General features: G+C 37.2%; 1 protein-coding gene across 1 annotated transcript in view; it reads left to right on the top strand.

Moving 5' to 3' along the window:
* Positions 1-6,492: 6,492 nt before the first annotated feature.
* LOC103605661 (decaprenyl-diphosphate synthase subunit 2-like) overlaps positions 6,493-19,831 on the top strand; it is a gene marked incomplete at both ends in the record, with an annotated part of 77,289 nt that continues 63,950 nt past the window's right edge. Inside the window, one exon of the mRNA XM_008590285.1 lies at positions 6,493-6,627. Within this exon, the coding sequence (XP_008588507.1) occupies positions 6,493-6,627 (135 nt within the window). The remainder of the gene's footprint in view (positions 6,628-19,831) is intronic.

The following is a 19,831-nucleotide window of genomic DNA, read 5'->3' as shown; positions in this document are numbered from 1 at the left end:
GGTAGTTTTACATTATCTGTGATTCTTTCATTGTTTCCAGTCTCTTCCACTATAAGTTCCACAAGCTCCAGGCCTGGTTTGCCATCTGTGCCTAGCACAATGCCTGATGTATGCAAGGTGTTCAGTCTGTTAGTTGAATTAATGAATGAATGATTGTATTATCTAGAAGGAAAATAATTCTTTAGAAATTTAGTGATAAAGATTACAAAATACTAAATATTGCTTTCATTTTTGACACTTTGATGACAATAAAGGACTCTTCCAATATTTGTACCTATTATACATATTGTAGAGTATTAGAATTAAATGTAGTAAAGTAAAACCATATAAACAAAGAGTAAGAATAACCTCGGAAGTCAAATAGTCCAGGCTTCCCTCTAATGTGTCATGTCCGAGGCTCTGTAGCTTCTTAAATATCTCTAATAATATGGGCTCAGCAGTGACAGAGGCTGCTGTTTTTTCATTTCTTCATGTTGAAGCAATATTGGCCTGCTACAGTTTCTATCCATTACTGTCAGTCTCTAAAGTAATACTTACTAAGTCTGTCTGCTATCCATGTGGAACCCTTTCAAATGAGTAGACAACTGTCCTGTGCTCCTGTGGCTTTATTTCTCCCAATTCCTCCCTTCACAGACTGTGTTCCTGCCACATTGTCTCTGAAAACAGCTGTGTCTTCCTCTTTCCTTCAAACCTTCACACATATTGTTTCCTTCTACAGAACACTTTTTTTCACCCCCTCCTCCCCACTCCAGCTCCCCTGGTTACTTTCTCCCCATGCTTTAGATCTCATGGAGGTCTCTGCCTTTGATTCCCCCCTCCCCGCTGTTAGGTTAGTTGCCCCATCCTTGTGTCCCACAGCCCTTGTTCATCCCCTAAGGCAGCTCATGCCACATTTTATTGTGATTTTGTAATCCAGGTTATCACCCACAAGAAGGGAGACCACATGTCATGTGTCCTACACTATCTGTTTAGTACCAAGCCTGACATGTAGTGAGCACTCATGACATCTTTGACTGAATAAATTTGAGAACACCAATTTTGTCATTCTCCAAGCTAGCACCCACGCATGTAGCATCATGTGTGGCACCATCTTCTAGACATGTCCAAGCTTGGCAGTGTTCCTCCTTAAGAGAAGCACTGAGAATAAGTTAGTGTTCCAGGTTATGACCTGGACTATATGAAATGTATTATCTCTGTAAATTTAGAATCCTAGAGATTTTTTCTACTCAGCAGCAAAATTTCTTTTTCTCTTTTGGTTGTGAGCTAATTTTTGAGCTGTGGGTATTGTCAGTTTATCACAGTACTGTTGTTTTAAGGGTGTTAATGAAGTGAATTTAAAGAAATGGTGTTTTGGAAACAGTTATTTAATTGAGTCAGGCTGTTAATCTGTCCTCCAGATTAACCAGATTAACTATTGTTTTATATGAAAATAAATGGTCAGAAGGCTTTTTTGAATGTTCTCTTGATTTTTGTCACCCAGTCTGTTATAGTTTCTTGTCCTGACCTCAGCAATGCATTCTGAAAGGGGCAAATGTTTCCATGATAAATGATGATTGCAGGGTGGGAAGAATTCTTTTACTTTTGTTATTTGAGAAGATAGAAAAGTAAACATTTCTAGATTATATATGCTGGTAGAGTGGGGAAGACTTTTTGAGAGATAGAAGGAGAAAGGGAATAGAAGAGAGAAAATGTAGGAGTTGAGAAAAAATAGATTGCAAAAAAATAACAAGGAAAGAGAACATAATTTACTGATGACTTGATCACCTATCATGTGCTTCCACAGTTATATACTTTACCATGTGGTCTCTTCCATACAATGAACATGGAAAGCAGACATTGTTACCATCATTTTATAGAAGAGGTGTCAGCCTCTGAGTCATACAGCTAGTAAATGACAGAGTTTTTCAGACCTGGGCTTGTATGATTCTAAAGCCGACTGAAATTGATGTAGCAAATAGTTTTGTGCATGGGAGATGCAGATGGAGAATCACTGTAGCATAATGATTAAGAGTATTTGTAGACTCTAGAGCCTGTTGGCCTGGGTTCAAATCCTACATCTTTCAAGGCTCTACCATCTGACAGCTGTGGTACCTTGGGGAAGTTGCTTGATCCCTGTGTACTTCATTCTACTCATCTGTAAAATCAGGCTAATTGTGTTACCTTCCTTTTAGAATTGTGAATTAATTTAGTTAATATATAGTAAAATGTGTAGAACAGTTCCTGACATATAGAAAGCAATATATAAAGTACTATATAAGTGTTTGCTGCTGCCATTATGATTATGATTATGATTATTAGTGTGTGTGTGTGTCGCCTGTGGAAGATCTGTCTCAGAAGTTTGAGGAAGATGTTTTAAAACTGTTAGCAGAACTGTTTCATCAGTGTGACCTGGTCAGACTTGTCTCAAAGTTTGCCTCTTAGAGTTCTTACTGTGTCAACATATCCTTCATCCCTGACCAAGCCCAATCCCAAAACACACACACACACACACACACACACACACACACACAGCCTCCCCTTTCTCTTTTTTCTTTCTAGAATTAAAAGCCAATTCAGACTTTCTCTTTAGTGTTATTATAGAAGAAAGGAAGAATAAAGATTCACTGAAGGTGATACATATATAAGGATCTAGAGGTCTAAGTTAAAATTTGCAATTCAAAGCAAAAAATTTAGAAAAGTTCCCGTTTCACATTTTCTTGTTCCAAAATGGTCTGCTTCCCAGCCTCCCTGTTTTGGGCCCATAGGATTTAACCAGATTGTTACATAATAATAAAGAGTTTGGGACATTTCTGATGATTATTTGCCTCTGTTGTGATATAACTTAATTGCCTTAACTTCCTTTTCCTAGGAAATTAGAACTTCTTTTTAAAAATCACTAACCCTTCTAACTTGCCCAGAATCCCTTACTTGGTTAAGGAGCATATATAAGCAGAGGAACAGCTACAGCTGTTACTTTGCAAAGAGCCTGAAGATTTGTCTTATTTTGAAACTAATGAAAGGTAAGGAGGGGCCCTTTTTAAAAATTCTATTTGGAGGCTTGAAGGGCAAAGATTTTTCTTAAATAATGGACTAACGGTTTTTTTGGTCTATTAATTTAATTAACTTAAATTGATTCTTTGTTCAGAACTCACCAAGGAAGTCTTAATAATTCAGCAAAGTATTATTTTTTTGGTGGTGGTGGTGGAATAGGAAGTTGCTTTATTCAGGAATACCAGTGACCTGAGGAGAGATGTTGGGCTAACCCATCTCTCTGGTAAACCAGGAGAATGGCCAGGCTAAGACTATCACAAAGACTCAGATTTACTGAGGGGTTTTTAAAAAGGAGGTTGAGGGAATAGAATGTGGGAAATAAAAAGAAGAGGAGGGGAGACATGTAAGGGGGCAGGTGCAGATTCTCACCAAGGCTCCTTCTGACTTCTGTTTTTGTCCTTGATGTTATCTTAGAGACCTGCTTCAGGGTTGAATCAACATAGCTTTTTTTATTTTTAATTTTCTAAATTTTTTATTATGAATATTCATGAGATACAAAGCTGATTTTCACCCCTTGTGCCCGTGATGTGAGGGCCAGATTCATACTGGCAGCATACCCATTACCAGAAGTTGCTTTTGTACCCCATGTCCCCCACCCAATTATCCCCAACCTCCCTCCCCTCCCTGTTTCTCCTGAACTCCACTTTGTAGCCCAAGGAATGTTCTCTCCCTCTGCAAGAACAATGCACAACTGTGGTCTTTCTTTCCTTCCTTCTTTCTCTCTTAGCTCCCACTTATGAGTGAGTACATGTGGTATTTATCCCTCTGTGCTTTGCTTATTTCACTCAAAATAAGTTTCTCCAGGCACATCCATGTTGTTGCAAATGGGAGTATTTCATTCTTTTTTATGGCAGAGTAGTATTCCATGGTGTACATATATCACAGTTTCCTTATCCAATCATCCATCGAAGGATGTTTAGGTTGGTTCCACGTCTTGGCTATTGTAAACAGAGCTGCGATGAACATGGGAGTGCAGGTAATCCCTTCAACATGGTGATTTCCATTCCTCTGGATATATACCCAGAAGTGGGATTGCTGGATCATATGGAAGATCTATCTGTAGCTGTTTGAGAAACTTCCATACCATTTTCCACAGTGGTACTAATTTACAGTCCTACCAACAGTGTAGGAGTGTTCCCTTCTCTCCACGCCCTCACCAGCATTTGTTATTCACCATCTTTTTGATTATAGCCAGTCTAACTGGGGTGAGGGGGTATCTCAGTGTAGTTTTAATTTGCATTTCCCTGATGACTGGTGATGTTGAACATTTTTTCATATACCTGTTGGCCATTTGTATGTCTTCCTTTGAAAAATGTCTATTCAGCTCCTTTGCCCATTTTTTAAATTGTGTTATTTGGTTTTTTACTGTATAATTGCTTGAGTTCTATGTATATTCTGGATATTAATCTCTTGTCAGATGCATAATTCATAAAAATTTTCTCCCACTCTGTAGGTTGTCATTTCACTTTGTTGATTGTTTCTTTTGCTGTGCAGAAGCTTTTTAGTTTGATATAGTCCCATTTGTTTATTTTTTCTTTTGCCGCTTGTACTTTCAGGCTCATGTTCATAAAGCCTGTGCCCAGACCAAGTTGCTAAAGTGTTTCACCTATACTTTCCCTTAGTAATTTTACAGTTTCAGGTCTTATACTTAAGTCTTTAATCCATTTTGAGTTGATTTTAGTGTATGGTGAGAGATGCATATCTAGTTTCATTCTTCTGCATACATATTCAGTTTTCTGAGCACCACTTGTTGAAGAGGCAGTGTTTTCTCCAATGTAGATTTTTGTTGCCTTTGTCCAATATCAGATGGCTGTAAGCCTGAGGGGTGATTTCTGGGTTGTTCTACTCCACTGGTCTGAATGTCTGTTTTTATACCAGTACCATGCTGTTTTAGTTACAATAGCTTCGTAGTATAATTTGAAGTCAGGTAGTGTTATGCCTCCGGCTTTATTTATTTATTTATTTATTTATTTATTTATTTATTGCTCAGGATTGCTTTGGCTATTCTGGGTCTTTTGTTGTTCCATATGAAAGGTAAGATTGTTGTTTCCATTTCTGTGAAGAATGTCATTGGTATTTTGATGGGGATTGCAGTGAATCTGTAAATCGCTTTGGGTAGTATAGACATTTTCACAATGTTAATTCTTCCAATCCAAGAGCATGGAATATCTTTCATCTTTTTGTGTCTTCTTTAATTTCTTTCAGAAGTAGTTTGTAGTTCTCTTGTAGAGGTCTTTCACCTCCTTAGTTAAATTGATCCCTAGCTAGTTTATTTTTTTTCATGACAATTGTAAATGGGCTTACTTACTTTAGTTCTCTTTCTGTTAATTCATTATTTGAGTATATAAATGCAACTGATTTGAGGGTATTTATTTTGTATACTGCAATGTTAATGAAGTTATTAACTAGCTCTAGGAGTTTTTTGGTAGAGTCTTGAGGTTTTTCTATATATAGTGTCATGTCATCTTCAAATAGAGAAAGTTTGACTTCATCTTTTCCAATCTGGATTCCCTTTATTTCTTTCTCTTGCCTGATTGCTCTGGCTACTACCTCAGCAAAGTACTATAATACTAATTTTTAATTTTTTTACCACATTCAAGAAATATATTTGCATATTATTTATGTATGCCATAACATAATCTATTTGATTAGTGCTCATGAGCATTATTCTAAATATTAACTTATTGTAATATATTTCCCATGGTTTTCTTTTTTTCTAATGATGCCCTTAGTTCTTGTATGACAACCATTTGCAATACTTTAAAAAGAGAATGTATTCCTGGAAAGTATTTCTAGCCTCAGTTATAGCAGAAATTATAAAAGTTCAATCCTCATAGCAAAAAAAAATATGACATTCTAAGTTAAAGCCTTATTGTTGCCTAGAATGATAATGCTTTCCACAAGTAATAGGAAATGGCAAGATTTTTGCTGATGGCATTCACTTCCGTTTACTAATCGAATAAATTTTTTGGTCATTTGGATTTGGTTTAATGGTTTCATTCTCTGAACTTCTTCTCTGCCTGTGAAAACAAGTCATTTTTTACCATTCTCCCTCACCACCATCATCACCAAATAATGTCACTTCATCTGAGCCATACAATTTATATTTCAGTTGCTGTCAACTGCCACAAAGCAGTTTAAAACTTATGGGTTCATCTTGTTATCAGAGCAAATAATTAAGATTGTGAGGTAGGATATAGAGAGTGGGAAGACCCAGAGAGAGGAAGGAGCCAGATCATCAAACTTCACAATTAGAGATCGCCACTCTCTAAAACCAGCCATGGATTTCTCTAGTTGTTTCCTGAGCTCATTGCTTCCTCGCATTTACTCTTCCCTATTTCTTGTCAATAAATCCCATTAACCAGTTTTAGAAATTTGGGCATACCTGTAGCAATTTTCTAACTTGATCTGACTGATCCTGTGAGGGTATATTAATCCCTTTGTTTCTTTCCTTGTTGTCAGAGGTCTTGTACACGACAGCCGGAATAACCTCCAGTTGAGGGGCTTGGTGGTGCTCCTTATTTCTAAAGCAGCTGGGCCCAGCAGTGTGAATACCTCACGACAGAACTATGACATGGTCAGTGGGATCTACTCATGGTAAGAAGAAATTTATTTTTTGATATTGCTCCCTAAATTGTATTTTCTTTTACTGGGGAGTGGTCAGTGGAAAGCAGTGTTTAGCTCTTTGTCATTCTCTAATTCAAAAATAGATTAAAATATAGTGTAAGATTTCAAAAATGGATTTTTATTGTTCCTAACAAGTCTAATAGTCTTGGTGAGCTTCATGCATAACTCTGGTAAATTTCCCCACACAATGATCCTTCCTTCATTAATAAGCAGGCAGAGAAGATTACTGTCATAGCTATAAATGACCGCTCTTCTAGCCAGTATAATTTTGTAGCCCTTTTACTATTTATCCATACAAGTATCTTTACTAGAAGGGATATCATGAGATCATTTTCAGTTTCTACTCACTCTGAAATTGTTTATATTTTTTAGTGCCTTTAGGATACTAATTTTTTTTATGACAGTGATCTCACATGATAATGCTGTAGATAAGAGTTATTATACTTACTTTACTCTTGAGAAAACTGAGACTTAAATATCTTGAGACTTTTTAAAGTGACACAGCTGGCAAATGGGAAAAGTTGAGGCTCTAACTGTAGTTCTCTTCTTCCTTCCAAATCTGTTTTTTTCTTGATTCCATTCCATCTTTCAGTCTGTTTCAAAGAATTTATTTCACTTTTAGATGAGATTAGCCATTAAATTAGTATGCAAAAAAAGGTCTTCTTGTAAGTATGTCTTAAAAAACTCCTAAATGAAGCAACTTGGAAAATCTTTAATATATGTACATCTTACCCCAAAACCTGTTTGAATTAGAGCTCGAAACTTTACCTTCTAAGTTTTGTAGAAAACTCTTGGCTTTGTTTAGTTGAGATAACTAAAGAAAATACATAAAAAATCTAGAATGAGTACTAATAACCTGTTAATCCCGAGAAAGCAAATGGATGTCACATCACCTTATATCCCATGTGTCTGTGTTTCCTGTTAGAAATTCCATTGATTTTGAGTCTGCTGACTTTGATCCCATCTTATTGGTCAATCATCTGCTTGGACATTTGGGTAACCACACATACATCTTATGAATACCAGCTATGTTTTATTATATCTAATCCTAAATAACCCTTGGAAAGTACTGCTTGACACATAATAGGTGTTCAGTAAATATTTGTTGAATGAGTGAATCATCCCCATTTTACAGAAGAGGTAACCGATACTGAGGTTAAAATTTGTCTGAAATCTTCTAGGTAGAATGTGATAGAGTTGGGACTGAAATCCTATTTTTACTCTAAAGAGTATACTTTTTCTACTATGCAGGAGCTATTATCTATATGTACATGGTATGCTGTGATGTAACCTCGTGTTTCTAATTTCTTATCTAGCCTCTACAAAATGATTGCATTGCTTCTGATCCTTCACATAATGTATTTGGTAGATGGTCATTGTAATCTGAGCAATCTGAGTAAAAGAACTTTGCAAAAGAGCAGGTGTACATTATAAACATAAAAACTTTCCAAATAACATAAACGGATTTTATACTCAGTGTACAGAATCCACAATTACATTTAGGGAATAATCCTGGCCTGTAGTTTCAGGCTGTTTTTTATAATCAAACTTGATGTAGTAAGTCATTGGTATGTTTGGGTGTTTTACACACTTGTTAATGTGAAAAAGTAATTTGGTATAGCACTAGGAGAAACCATTAATTTGTTTCTCTACTCCTGAAGTCATTTGTTTGGCTCCTGTTTCCTTAATTGTTCAAGTGTAGCTTTTGCTGGAGGCTTGTATCTATAATGCTGCAGTGAATTATTTAACATTTGAGGGAAGAACTGATTTGGGAGCTTTTTAATTCCAACTACTGGGATTTACATTCTTGGTGTTTCTCTCCTCATAAGCTTGACTTTGATGTCAAATAATGGGACATGAGTAAATTACCTAAGAAACCAAAAGTGAATTAGGTTATCTCTTTTGTTTGGCTAAAGGACATAACAGGTGCTTGTGCATATGTCTTAACTTATCCATAATGGCCAAGAGAGGCAGAATTTAGGCTAAAATGTAATAACTATATTTTGAAAAACAAGTAAGAGAGCCACATTTATAAAAATTTATAAAAATGCACATCCACCATAGCATTTGCCAACAATACCATGAGCTTTTAGGTTTATTCCACCAACTCTGACATAAAAAAATTGGTTTCAAAGCCAGTCATACAAGTATTACTAAATTTACCTTTATCCATAGGCACAATTCAGAAAATATTTACAACTCCCCATTTCTATTAATGATAGATACTTTTATTTTGTGTGCAAAAGATAGATCATCACAATATATAATACATAAAATTTACATATATTCAATATATGATACATAAAAAGTATAGACTTTTCTAATGTTACATGATTATTAAGTTTAAAGAAATTCAGGTGAATTTTCTGACTATTGATTCAGCTTTCTCGGTTGTTTTATCACTAACTGACTTGATTTTTTCTCATTTAACTAGCAGTTAAAAACAGACCACAAACTGAGGATAGTTTTACTCCACCTTAATTCCCTAAAATTTCCCAACACCTTAACTGTGATAGAAGACTGATGCAAGTATGCCAAACATATTTTCTTTTCTTCCTGAATACCTAGCTAACTAATCTATGTTTTCCAGCTTTCTTTGTGGTTGGCTGGGCCACGTAACTAAGATCTGGCCAATAGAGTGTGAGCAGAAGGGATATTCACTATTTCCCGACCATAAAAACTTTGCATTCCTAATATTCCTTAAGCAGATGACCTTGGTAATGACCCATTCAAAATGAAAGACAGCTATATCACTGAGTCACTGTCAGAGGAGAACCACCTGCCCTTCTGGAACATCCATACAGACGGACTGTTTGTTAGGCCACTTAAATTTTAGTGTTTATTTGTTAACAGCAGCAAATGTTACCTTACTATACCTTTACTGTTTATGTTACCACTATCACCATTCTGTACCCAGTTACCCCAGTGAATTTGGTAATCTTTGATTATTTCCTCCCTTTTGCTTTCCCTGCACAATAAGACACCAACTCACGAGTTTCTCTGGACTCCTTTTCTTTCAGTCCATTTCCATCTCCTATTTCATGCCCTTGTTACTTTATGTCCAGACTTTAGCAATAGCTATCTGGCCTCCTGGTCTCCAGATGCTCCTTCTTCAAGTTTTTCCTCTTAGATCTTGGTAAATTGAACACTCCAAAGTCCTGCTTTAATCACTCATTAAATTATTATTTATAAAGCACTTACTGTGCGTGGTGCCAGGTACTGTGCGTGGTGCAGGAGATACAAGCTGAAAGATGCATAGTATTTGCCCTCAGTGACCTTAGCATCAAGCCAGGAAGTATGTAAGTTTACAAACAACTATACTACAGTGCTATAGATGCCGTAAATAGATCGTAGAGTTTTGTGAAGGAGTTACGGATGAGAGGAGGAAAGGAGAAAATTTCAGATAAAGGGACCATTTGGACCTTACTAAATAGGGAACTTATAACTGAGCTTTGAAGGTAACTAGGAGGTCATCAGTTGCAGGAAATTAGGTGGGTGAGAGGCATGGTAAAAGTGCTTGTATCCTAAGCAGAGGAAGTAAGGAACTGGCTGACCAAGAACATGGGATATGGAAGTTCCTGGCAGGGTCCGGAATAGTGCCAACTATTACAATGTACCTATTATTGTAATAGTACATTCTTGTTACATGAATGTATAAATTTATAGAACAGAGACTAGCTTCATTATGTATATAGGTGTTATGAATTGAATTGTGTCCTCCCAAAATTCTTATGTTGAAGTCCTAACCCCCAGTACCTCACATTGTGACCTTAGTTGGAGATTGTGTCTTTACAGAGGTAATCAAGTTAAAATGAGATCATCAGAATGGGCCCTAATCCAATGTGAGAGTATTTCAAAATGTTTATGGAAAAATGGAATTAAAAGATAATACAAATCCTTCCATGAATGTATTAAAGATTCCTCATACAATTAGTGTTTTTTTAAAAAGGGTAAAGTTGGACATAGACACACATACATAGGGGGAATGCCTTGTGAACTGAAGAGGCCATCTACAAGCCAAGGAGAGAGGCCTGGAACAGATTCTTCCCTCAAAGCCCTAGCAAACTCATGTAGTAGGGAATTGAGATGAGGAGATGAGGTGGAAAAGCAAGGGTGAGGTCCGATTGTGAAGTACCTAAGGAATTAGGGCTATATTGTGGACAAATAGTAGAGAGCCATCCAAGCGGCAGCAGAATGGACTTGGAATCTGAAAACAGACTGCACCACCTTCTAGCTGTGCCTCAGTACCTACTTCAGAGAATGGTTTTAAGAATTAAATGAGTAAATAGAATAATGCACAGCATAGTGAGCATTCTGTGTTTGCTCTTATTCTCAGCTATTATCATGAAGGTCTTTAAGCAAGGGGGTCATGTTAATATATCTGTGTTACGGAACATAGTTAGTTGATGTGTAGAAGATGGCCCTGAGAAGTGAGATCCAAGAGATGAGAATCAGCCAGAGTTACACAGACCTTTAGGTCCTCTGATTTCATGCCTTATTCCTGCCAACATTTCCCAATTTCTGTTCCAGGGCTAAAGGTGTAACTAGGTTTTCAGTGGGAGAAAATGTCCTATGTTCAAATAAGCGGGGCATGCCAGGTTAAAAGAAGTAAAAAGATTAACAGAATTAAAAAGATTTCTTCATTTCAGAATTCTCAGGAGTTGTTATGTACATATGGTGTGCATCATGAATCTCTAAGAACAGATACTGTTTCCCAATTATTTGACTACAGAACCCTTTCACCCCTGTCAGCAGTACATCTTGAGGAATGCTGCAAAAGTTTGGTAAACATTATTCTATTTCAGAACGCCTAACTACGAACCCTAACAGGAACTCTGTGAGGCAGAAATAACAGTTTCACCAGTGAGAAAACTAAGGCTTAGAAAGGTGAAGTGACTTTCTGAGGTCCCACATTAAGTGATCAAGTAGGGGAAGACATACATCGGGTATAAATTACCTGAGTTCAAATGCTTTTCCCACCCCTTATTAGATGTGCAACCCTGGACAAGTTAGGTAACCTCTCTGTGCCTCATAGGTCTGTTGAGTGGATTAAAGAGGGTAATATGTATAAAACCCTTAGAACAGTGCCTGGTACATAGAATGTGCTTAACAAGTGTTGTCTCTTGTTGTTGTGCCAGACCTCTGTCATGCTGCTTTATGTCTTCTATTAGATTTCTCACTCCTTCAAACAGGCACTTAGCTTTGTATACCTTTACATGTGACCAGTGCTGTGGACATAGTATTCATTTAAATCTTTGCCTGGATAACTGGATCTTTAGTATAACATGAATGTTCTAGACCAAAACAAACATTGAATCACACATTTTTTTACAGTATGTGCCCCTTAGAGTAGCTTAACATGGACTGTGACTTACAGTAGACTGTACTTTATTATGTCCTTTGCCACCTCTAATTCAAATCAGACTCTAATGCGCTCTTCCTGGAACAGTGTTAATTTTTAACTTAGTTATTATGTAAACCAGTATATAATGTGACATTTAAAGATGTAAAAAAGTGTTAGTGGAATATCACACACAAAAAAGTAACACAATATAACAAAAAAAAGTGTTGCGGAATATCCAGTGATATTTTAAAAATCTCATCAAAAGTTTATTTTCTTTATTTTGTTCTTTACTTCTTATTTCAACCAATTTTTTCTTTTGAAAGACTGCATTTTCTTTACTCACCTCTGTTATCTGCAGTGTTCATTTTGGTATCTATAAGGCTTGAAGTTTTACTGATAGGTTTTAGACTCTTCCAGGTTTGTGTTGCCCTTGATTCCATTTCCTCTAAGCAGCAGAGGGACGAGAATAAGCTGCTGCTGAGGACCAGTGCAGTGATGGTGTTCCCAATGCCATCAGAAATGCATCAGTGGTTGAGCCATAACCACTAAATTGAATTAAAGATCTGCAGTATCTTGGGAAATACATGTTCATTCATAGAAGTGTTGTCATCTTCTTACTCACCTGTTCTGTCTCTTAACTATTTGCTATAGAGATCAATTTAGATATAGGTAGAACATGCAAAAATAAAAAACCATTAGAGTCAGAAGTAAAGTGATTGTTGGTATTTCTGATATTTAGATGGTCGATCAGCCAGGATACAAAATGGATACTGACAAATATTAAAGCATGCCAATTCCATTTGTAAAACAAGTACTTTTATCTTATTACTTATGTGACTTCTGGGGGGCAGGTGAGCTGATGCATAATAATAAAATTACGTTCAATGCTGTACCCCACAGATATGTACAATAAACTATGTTTCAATTAAAAATAAATAAATACAAGAATAAAATTATGGACTAATCATTTTCTGTATTTATTTGTAATGCTGATAAGAGGAGACCATGTGCTCTATGTGCTTTTAAACATAGTTCAGATGATCATATTTTATCCACATTACCCTAGCATTCATGTTCCTAACACATAGATGGCAGTCAATGACTATTTGATCATGACTGAATTATTGTTACTAATAGTAGTAGGGGTAGTATTTAATCTTGGAGCAAGGCAGACCTTTCTAAAAAGTTCCAAAACTCTAACTATAAATGAAAAGATTAACACATCTGACTGCATAAAAAATAGTTCTTCGATGGAAAAAATTCCCATAAGGTCTAAAGACAAATGCCAAAATTACAAAAACGTTTGTAACATACATGACCATGTGCCAAGTTTTGGCCTACAGATCAATTGAAGATTTTATAAATCAGGAAGAAGATAATACAACACAAACATGGACAATGAACATGAACAAGTAGTTAGCTTAGGAGCTCTATCCTGCTGTTAGAATGACGGCCTTGAACCCCTTGGCCGACTTGAACTTTTATCATTTTGCCTGTGTGACAGGATCAAATATCCCATTAAAATGCATGAACTATAGATTTTTTTAAAAACAAAAAAAGCAGGGGTGAAGCAAAGTGATATCTTTAGATTAGCTTTCTTAAATATACCATCTGTGTTAAAATGGACACCATCAATTTCTTGGCAACTGGCTAATTTATCCCCCAACTCAGTGTATTATTCAATTGATTAAGGTTAAAATTATGACATACATACTAAGGTAATTGTTGGACTTTAAGAATTTGTCCCGCAAAGCATTATAAACATAACTATAAGTTAAATCTAGAAAATATCTTAAAGTAAAATTACTCATTTTTTTTTTCCTTTTTGTCTTTTTTTGTGACCAGTAATGGGATCGCAACCCTCAGTGTCGCGCCCGTACGTGACCGGCAACGGGATCGCAACCCTCGGTGTCGCACCCGCACCGCGCTCAACCAGTGAGCGGACCGGTCTCTCTATGGGATCCAAACCCTCAGCAGGAGCGCTGCTGAGCTCCCAAGCGCCGCACTCTACCGAGTGTGCCACTGGGCCGGCCCCGTAAAATTACTCATTTTAACATTACTTTCTCTACATGAAATTTGTTCAGGCTTGGTGTGTCAGGCAAGTGTGTGGAGAATATTCAAGTGATGGTAGAATATTTGGAGGCTGTGTGAAATCTTAAGAAGAAAAGTGGAGAATATAAAAAGCTGTGAAAGAGGCCAGTTATTTTTTTCTATAAACCTTTAAATTTAGGGAATTGGACTTGGTCTCAGCTGCAAATGATGTAGTTCATAATTTATCATTTTAATGTGGTACTAATTAGCATCTGATGACTTCTAATTATAGTAACAATAGGCTGTAATTATCAATCCTCTCCTTCACTACACACATTATAATTCATTTAGCACTTAAAAATATCAAACAATGGGCCGGCCCGGTGGCACACTGGAGAGTGCGGCGCTCCCGCCGAGGGTTCAGATCCCATCTGATGACTTCTAATTATAGTAACAATAGGCTGTAATTATCAATCCTCTCCTTCGCTACACACATTATAATTCATTTAGCACTTAAAAATATCAAACAATGGGCCGGCCCGGTGGCACACTGGAGAGTGCGGCGCTCCCGCCGAGGGTTCAGATCCCATCTGATGACTTCTAATTATAGTAACAATAGGCTGTAATTATCAATCCTCTCCTTCGCTACACACATTATAATTCATTTAGCACTTAAAAATATCAAACAATGGGCCGGCCCGGTGGCACACTGGAGAGTGCGGCGCTCCCGCCGAGGGTTCAGATCCCATCTGATGACTTCTAATTATAGTAACAATAGGCTGTAATTATCAATCCTCTCCTTCGCTACACACATTATAATTCATTTAGCACTTAAAAATATCAAACAATGGGCCGGCCCGGTGGCACACTGGAGAGTGCGGCGCTCCCGCCGAGGGTTCAGATCCCATCTGATGACTTCTAATTATAGTAACAATAGGCTGTAATTATCAATCCTCTCCTTCGCTACACACATTATAATTCATTTAGCACTTAAAAATATCAAACAATGGGCCGGCCCGGTGGCACACTGGAGAGTGCGGCGCTCCCGCCGAGGGTTCAGATCCTTTATTTAAACTAAAATAAAGGGGACTTTATTTTATTTTTATTTGATTTTATTTGTACTTTATTTCAGTTTTTTAATAAAAGAAATCTATTAATATTATTTTGTATAATTAAAATTAATTTAAAAATTAAAAGAAAGAAAAATTTAATGCTTGTAAAGCAATGAAAACCTGTCTAAGAAATATATCTTTTTATACTACAAGAACCTTAAAAATGAGGGGTACTTATTGCGAATGATTTGAAATAATTATGCTGAATAATTGAATGTACTGTAGGCTTTTGAAAATAGTTTCCTAAAGATATCTCAGCTCCTTTTCAGTGAGATTTCAAGCGATAAAAGCATGTGCAGTTTGATTACATATTCTTATTGATTGTATTCCACTTACAACAATAAAAATAAACTCCAGATACAAATCCAGCCATATTACTAATTCATTACAACCAGTACTTATTTTCTTCATTAACTTTTTATTGTTATTTTCAACTTACACAGCATGCACAAATGCAGCAATTATATGTTGAGCAAGGAAGGGGAAGGCTCTTTATGTTCAATGTACTGTAATATCAGAAGTCATTACTTCACCAGAGCTTTTGGAAAAACACAAAATAAGATCAGCCTCTTGCAAAACAAGTGTAATTAACCACAAAATATAAGTGGGCTAAGCTGCTAATCTACTCAACTGAGAGTTTATCATATATAAATAATATGATATAGATTAGCCTGCCTGACTACATCAGAGCAAAAAACAAGCTGCATAAATTGTTTGGTTAATGGTAAAAAATTTTGAATTTTTTTCTTACAGGAGGGCTATATGTTAACTAGTAAGAAGCCAAAGTCAAATGCAGCATCCAGAGTCTAACACTGCATTTTAAACTATTCTTAATTCTTGATACTCATCAGTAAAATGTTAGGTCTATGTAGTGGAAGACCTGCAGTCGCTTAAAATGTTCAATGGCAGAGTCTGCTTAGTAGCTTCCTGCTAATCCTTTGAACCCGAATTCAAGGCACCCTCAGTGGTATACAGTGTGTTGTAATAAAGACATAGGTAAAGGGCTGGAGACCTGCAACTGGTTAGTTATTTGACTGTAAGAAATTTATCTAATCACTCTGTGAGATTACTCATTTATAAAATGGGGACAATAATGGGCTTCAAACCAGGAGCTTAACTAACAGGGCACATATCCAGCTATGTTTAAATAATCTGTGGTCCAATATAACCCATCCTGACCATCTGCAAGGCACAGGGCTGGACATTGAGGGAAATCGCAAATATGAATAAGAAATAGTCTTTGACCTCAAATGACAAAGTAAGGAAATAATTTATGTACCTAGTAGCTTTCCTGACACTTACTACTGATGCAACTTCATTTCTAGAACTCTGTTTCCAAAACTTTACTGCCAGAGTTATGTCCATATGCACCACTGGGTTCACAATCCACCTGGGTCCACAATCCACCCATGTCCACTGGCAGCCCCTTTGTTTAACCAAAGATAGGTAGTCTTTAACACACCTTGCATAAGATCCTACCAGGTGGTTTAGTGCCTGAGGTACTCCTTCCTTATTATGCTCTTGGACTTTCCTTCTCACTCCTGAAGACTGTGTAGTGCTGGCAATAGAGGAAAGAGGGCAGATCCTTGGATTGGTTATCTCTAACCCTGGCATCCTTCCTCTCTGTACTTACTGGCATCTTGAGTCTCGATTTTGTATATTAAGAGTTACCGCCTTACCTCCTCTTAAGTTTTTAAGTAGAGTAAAATAGGCTTAATTCTTCAATTGAATCCCATTTCCTACAGGATTAAATACAAATTTAACATAGCAACAGGCAGTTTCTAATAGCCCTAGAGTAGAAGTGAAGAAGGCAAAAGCATGATCAGTGTTTTTCTTTGCCCACCAGGAAAAGGGTATGTGCAGAGTATAGTTGATCTAATATAATAGTTCAGGCTCAATCAGGAAGGAAGTGATGCTGAGAGAGCCCAAAATTAGGAAGGAAGTGATGCTGAGAGAGCCCAAAATTAGGAAGGAAGTGATGCTGAGAGAGCCCAAAATTAGGAAGGAAGTGATGCTGAGAGAGCCCAAAATTAGGAAGGAAGTGATGCTGAGAGAGCCCAAAATTAGGAAGGAAGTGATGCTGAGAGAGCCCAAAATTAGGAAGGAAGTGATGCTGAGAGAGCCCAAAATTAGGAAGGAAGTGATGCTGAGAGAGCCCAAAATTAGGAAGGAAGTGATGCTGAGAGAGCCCAAAATTAGGAAGGAAGTGATGCTGAGAGAGCCCAAAATTAGGAAGGAAGTGATGCTGAGAGAGCCCAAAATTAGGAAGGAAGTGATGCTGAGAGAGCCCAAAATTAGGAAGGAAGTGATGCTGAGAGAGCCCAAAATTAGGGAGGAAATAGTGATCGAGGCACTAGAGGTAGTGATGAGTCGGGTTATAGGTGTAGAAGTACTCATGCAGTGAGAGAGCTGAGAGATTAGGAGGATGTAGGTAGAAAGTAGGATATTTGAACTGAAGATTCAGAATAGAACAGTTTTGAATGGTTACGTTCCAGTTGTGCCTGAGAGTGGGTTTGACAGAATACAGTGGAGGCTGAATTGAGAAACTACCGGGTGGGCAATTCACATGATTGAAATCAACCAGGAGAAAACAGAACTGAGCAAGATGCCAAAGACTTCAATGAATGCAGAGTAACAGAGAAGAAGAGTGATAGTGGAAAGTTGAGCTGGCTTCAGAGAAACAGTGGTTTTCACCAAGATGTTGAGGAACTAAGGAGAGCACTGGTTCCACCTCTCAACTCCTCAGTTTATGGCTTGTAGGAGATTAGGCATACCTACTCACGAAGATACAGGATTCGAGTACTCCAGGAAAAGCCATGGCTCAATTAGAGCCAGAATTCTGTGAATTCTCAAAACACTTAACACATTGTTTTGTAATGACTGATTTATGTCATTTTTTTGCACTCAACAGTATGTTCTAGAGGTCAGGGCCTGTGTCTTAATCATCTTCCAACCCAGCATATCTCCTACCACAGAGCCCTCTATTACATTTTGTTCCTTTGAAGCACTTCTTGTCTATCTTATAGTAATTTGTATACCTATCTTATCCCTCTACTAGATTTGTTCATTTGCTCATTGAGTGATTCATTCATTCAACAAACACTTGCTGAGCACCTGTTATGTGCAAAGCTGACTGTAATAAATGTAAAAATATAATAATTATTACTATAGCTAACACATACAGAGTTTTCTTTTTTTTTTTTTTTCCTTTTTGTCTTTTTTCGTGTCCGGCAACGGATCGCATCCCTCAGTGTCGCTCCTGTACCAGACCGGGACCCGCAACGGGATCGCAACCCTTGGTGTCGCGCCCGTACCTCGCTCAGCCAGTGAGCGGGAACCGGTCTGTATGTGGGATCCAAACCCTCGGCGGAGCGACGCCGCGCTCCCAAGCGGCGCACTGTAGCAGTGCACCACCGGGCCGACCCCATACAGAGTTTTCTATGAGTCTGGTACCGTTCTATTGTTCTTTATATATATTAACTCATTTATTCCTCTCAACACTGGTTAAGAAACAAATTGCTTTTCTTGGGAAATAGGTTTAGAGAAATTTAATAACTTGCTCAAGTTTATAGCATAAGTAAATGGCAGAGCTGGGATTCAAACCCCATGCTCTTTCCATTACTGTAACAGCCTCTGGATTAGGGTGCCCTAAATATACTTTCCAACTCATCTTGACATCCTCAGCACTGAGCACAAATCTATAGGGTCTAAGTTTGGTGGTCCTGCATTGTATAGTGGATAGAAACCAAGTTATAGACTTTTTCTTTAGCCTCCAAAGCCTCAGCTCTTTGGTGGGCATGCAAGTGCTCCATGTATTATTGTGGATTTATTGGGACAAAATTTCCTTATGAGGCTAAATGTAGATCGTGAGGGAGCTCTATACAATTTAAAAATAAATACTTATGTTTGAAGGCCATGTCTCTTTACTGCACATTTCCTTTCACAGATTTATTCTTTATCTATTATACAACACAGTTTATCCGTATATTTCCTTTGATACAGTAAGCATTTTTTAAAACAGACTTGTGCCCTAAGTAGATGTTCTATCTAATGGGCTTCCCCTGTACACAAAGAGCAAAGTATATTTCATTTGTCATTAGTCTTGAAATGCTCATTGCTATGAATTTTGGTATTGAAAACCATTACATTCATACTCATTGGAGATACCATTTCAAGGAAATACTTGGATGATTATGCACCTACACAATTTGCTGCTGTCCATAGATAATTTGTATCCTGCAGTAATAAGGAGCTGCTATTTCTCTATTATAATTACTTACACATTCATTGCAAATAATGATGCAATGGATTTTTAGAGACTGTGCATAAGAGAACCAACAAACTGAGACGCAAAACAAGTTTCCACCCCTTCTTTCCAAAGCTGTAGTTAATCACTTGAACACTATCCAATATAGTAGAAAGCTGGCAGACTTTTCTTTGCAGTAGGCTATGTAAAAATGTTTATAATTTACAGCTTATTATGCCATGCAAACGATTGTGTTCCCAATGAAGGAGAGTGAGAAGGTATGGCTGTGAAATTACTTAACTCCTCTTTCTTACTTGTTTTCTGGCAACACTGGAAGGATACTTTGCACTTAAAATGCATTTCTTTTTTTTTTTTTTTTCCCTTTTTTTTTGTCTTTTTTCATGTCTGGCAACGGATCGCAACCCTCAGTGTCGCGCCCGT

The sequence above is a fragment of the Galeopterus variegatus genome, unplaced genomic scaffold (genome assembly GCF_000696425.1).
Source record: "Galeopterus variegatus unplaced genomic scaffold, G_variegatus-3.0.2 Scaffold5970, whole genome shotgun sequence".
Lineage (NCBI taxonomy): Eukaryota > Metazoa > Chordata > Mammalia > Dermoptera > Cynocephalidae > Galeopterus > Galeopterus variegatus.
This window is presented reverse-complemented; position numbering and strand designations above follow the sequence as displayed.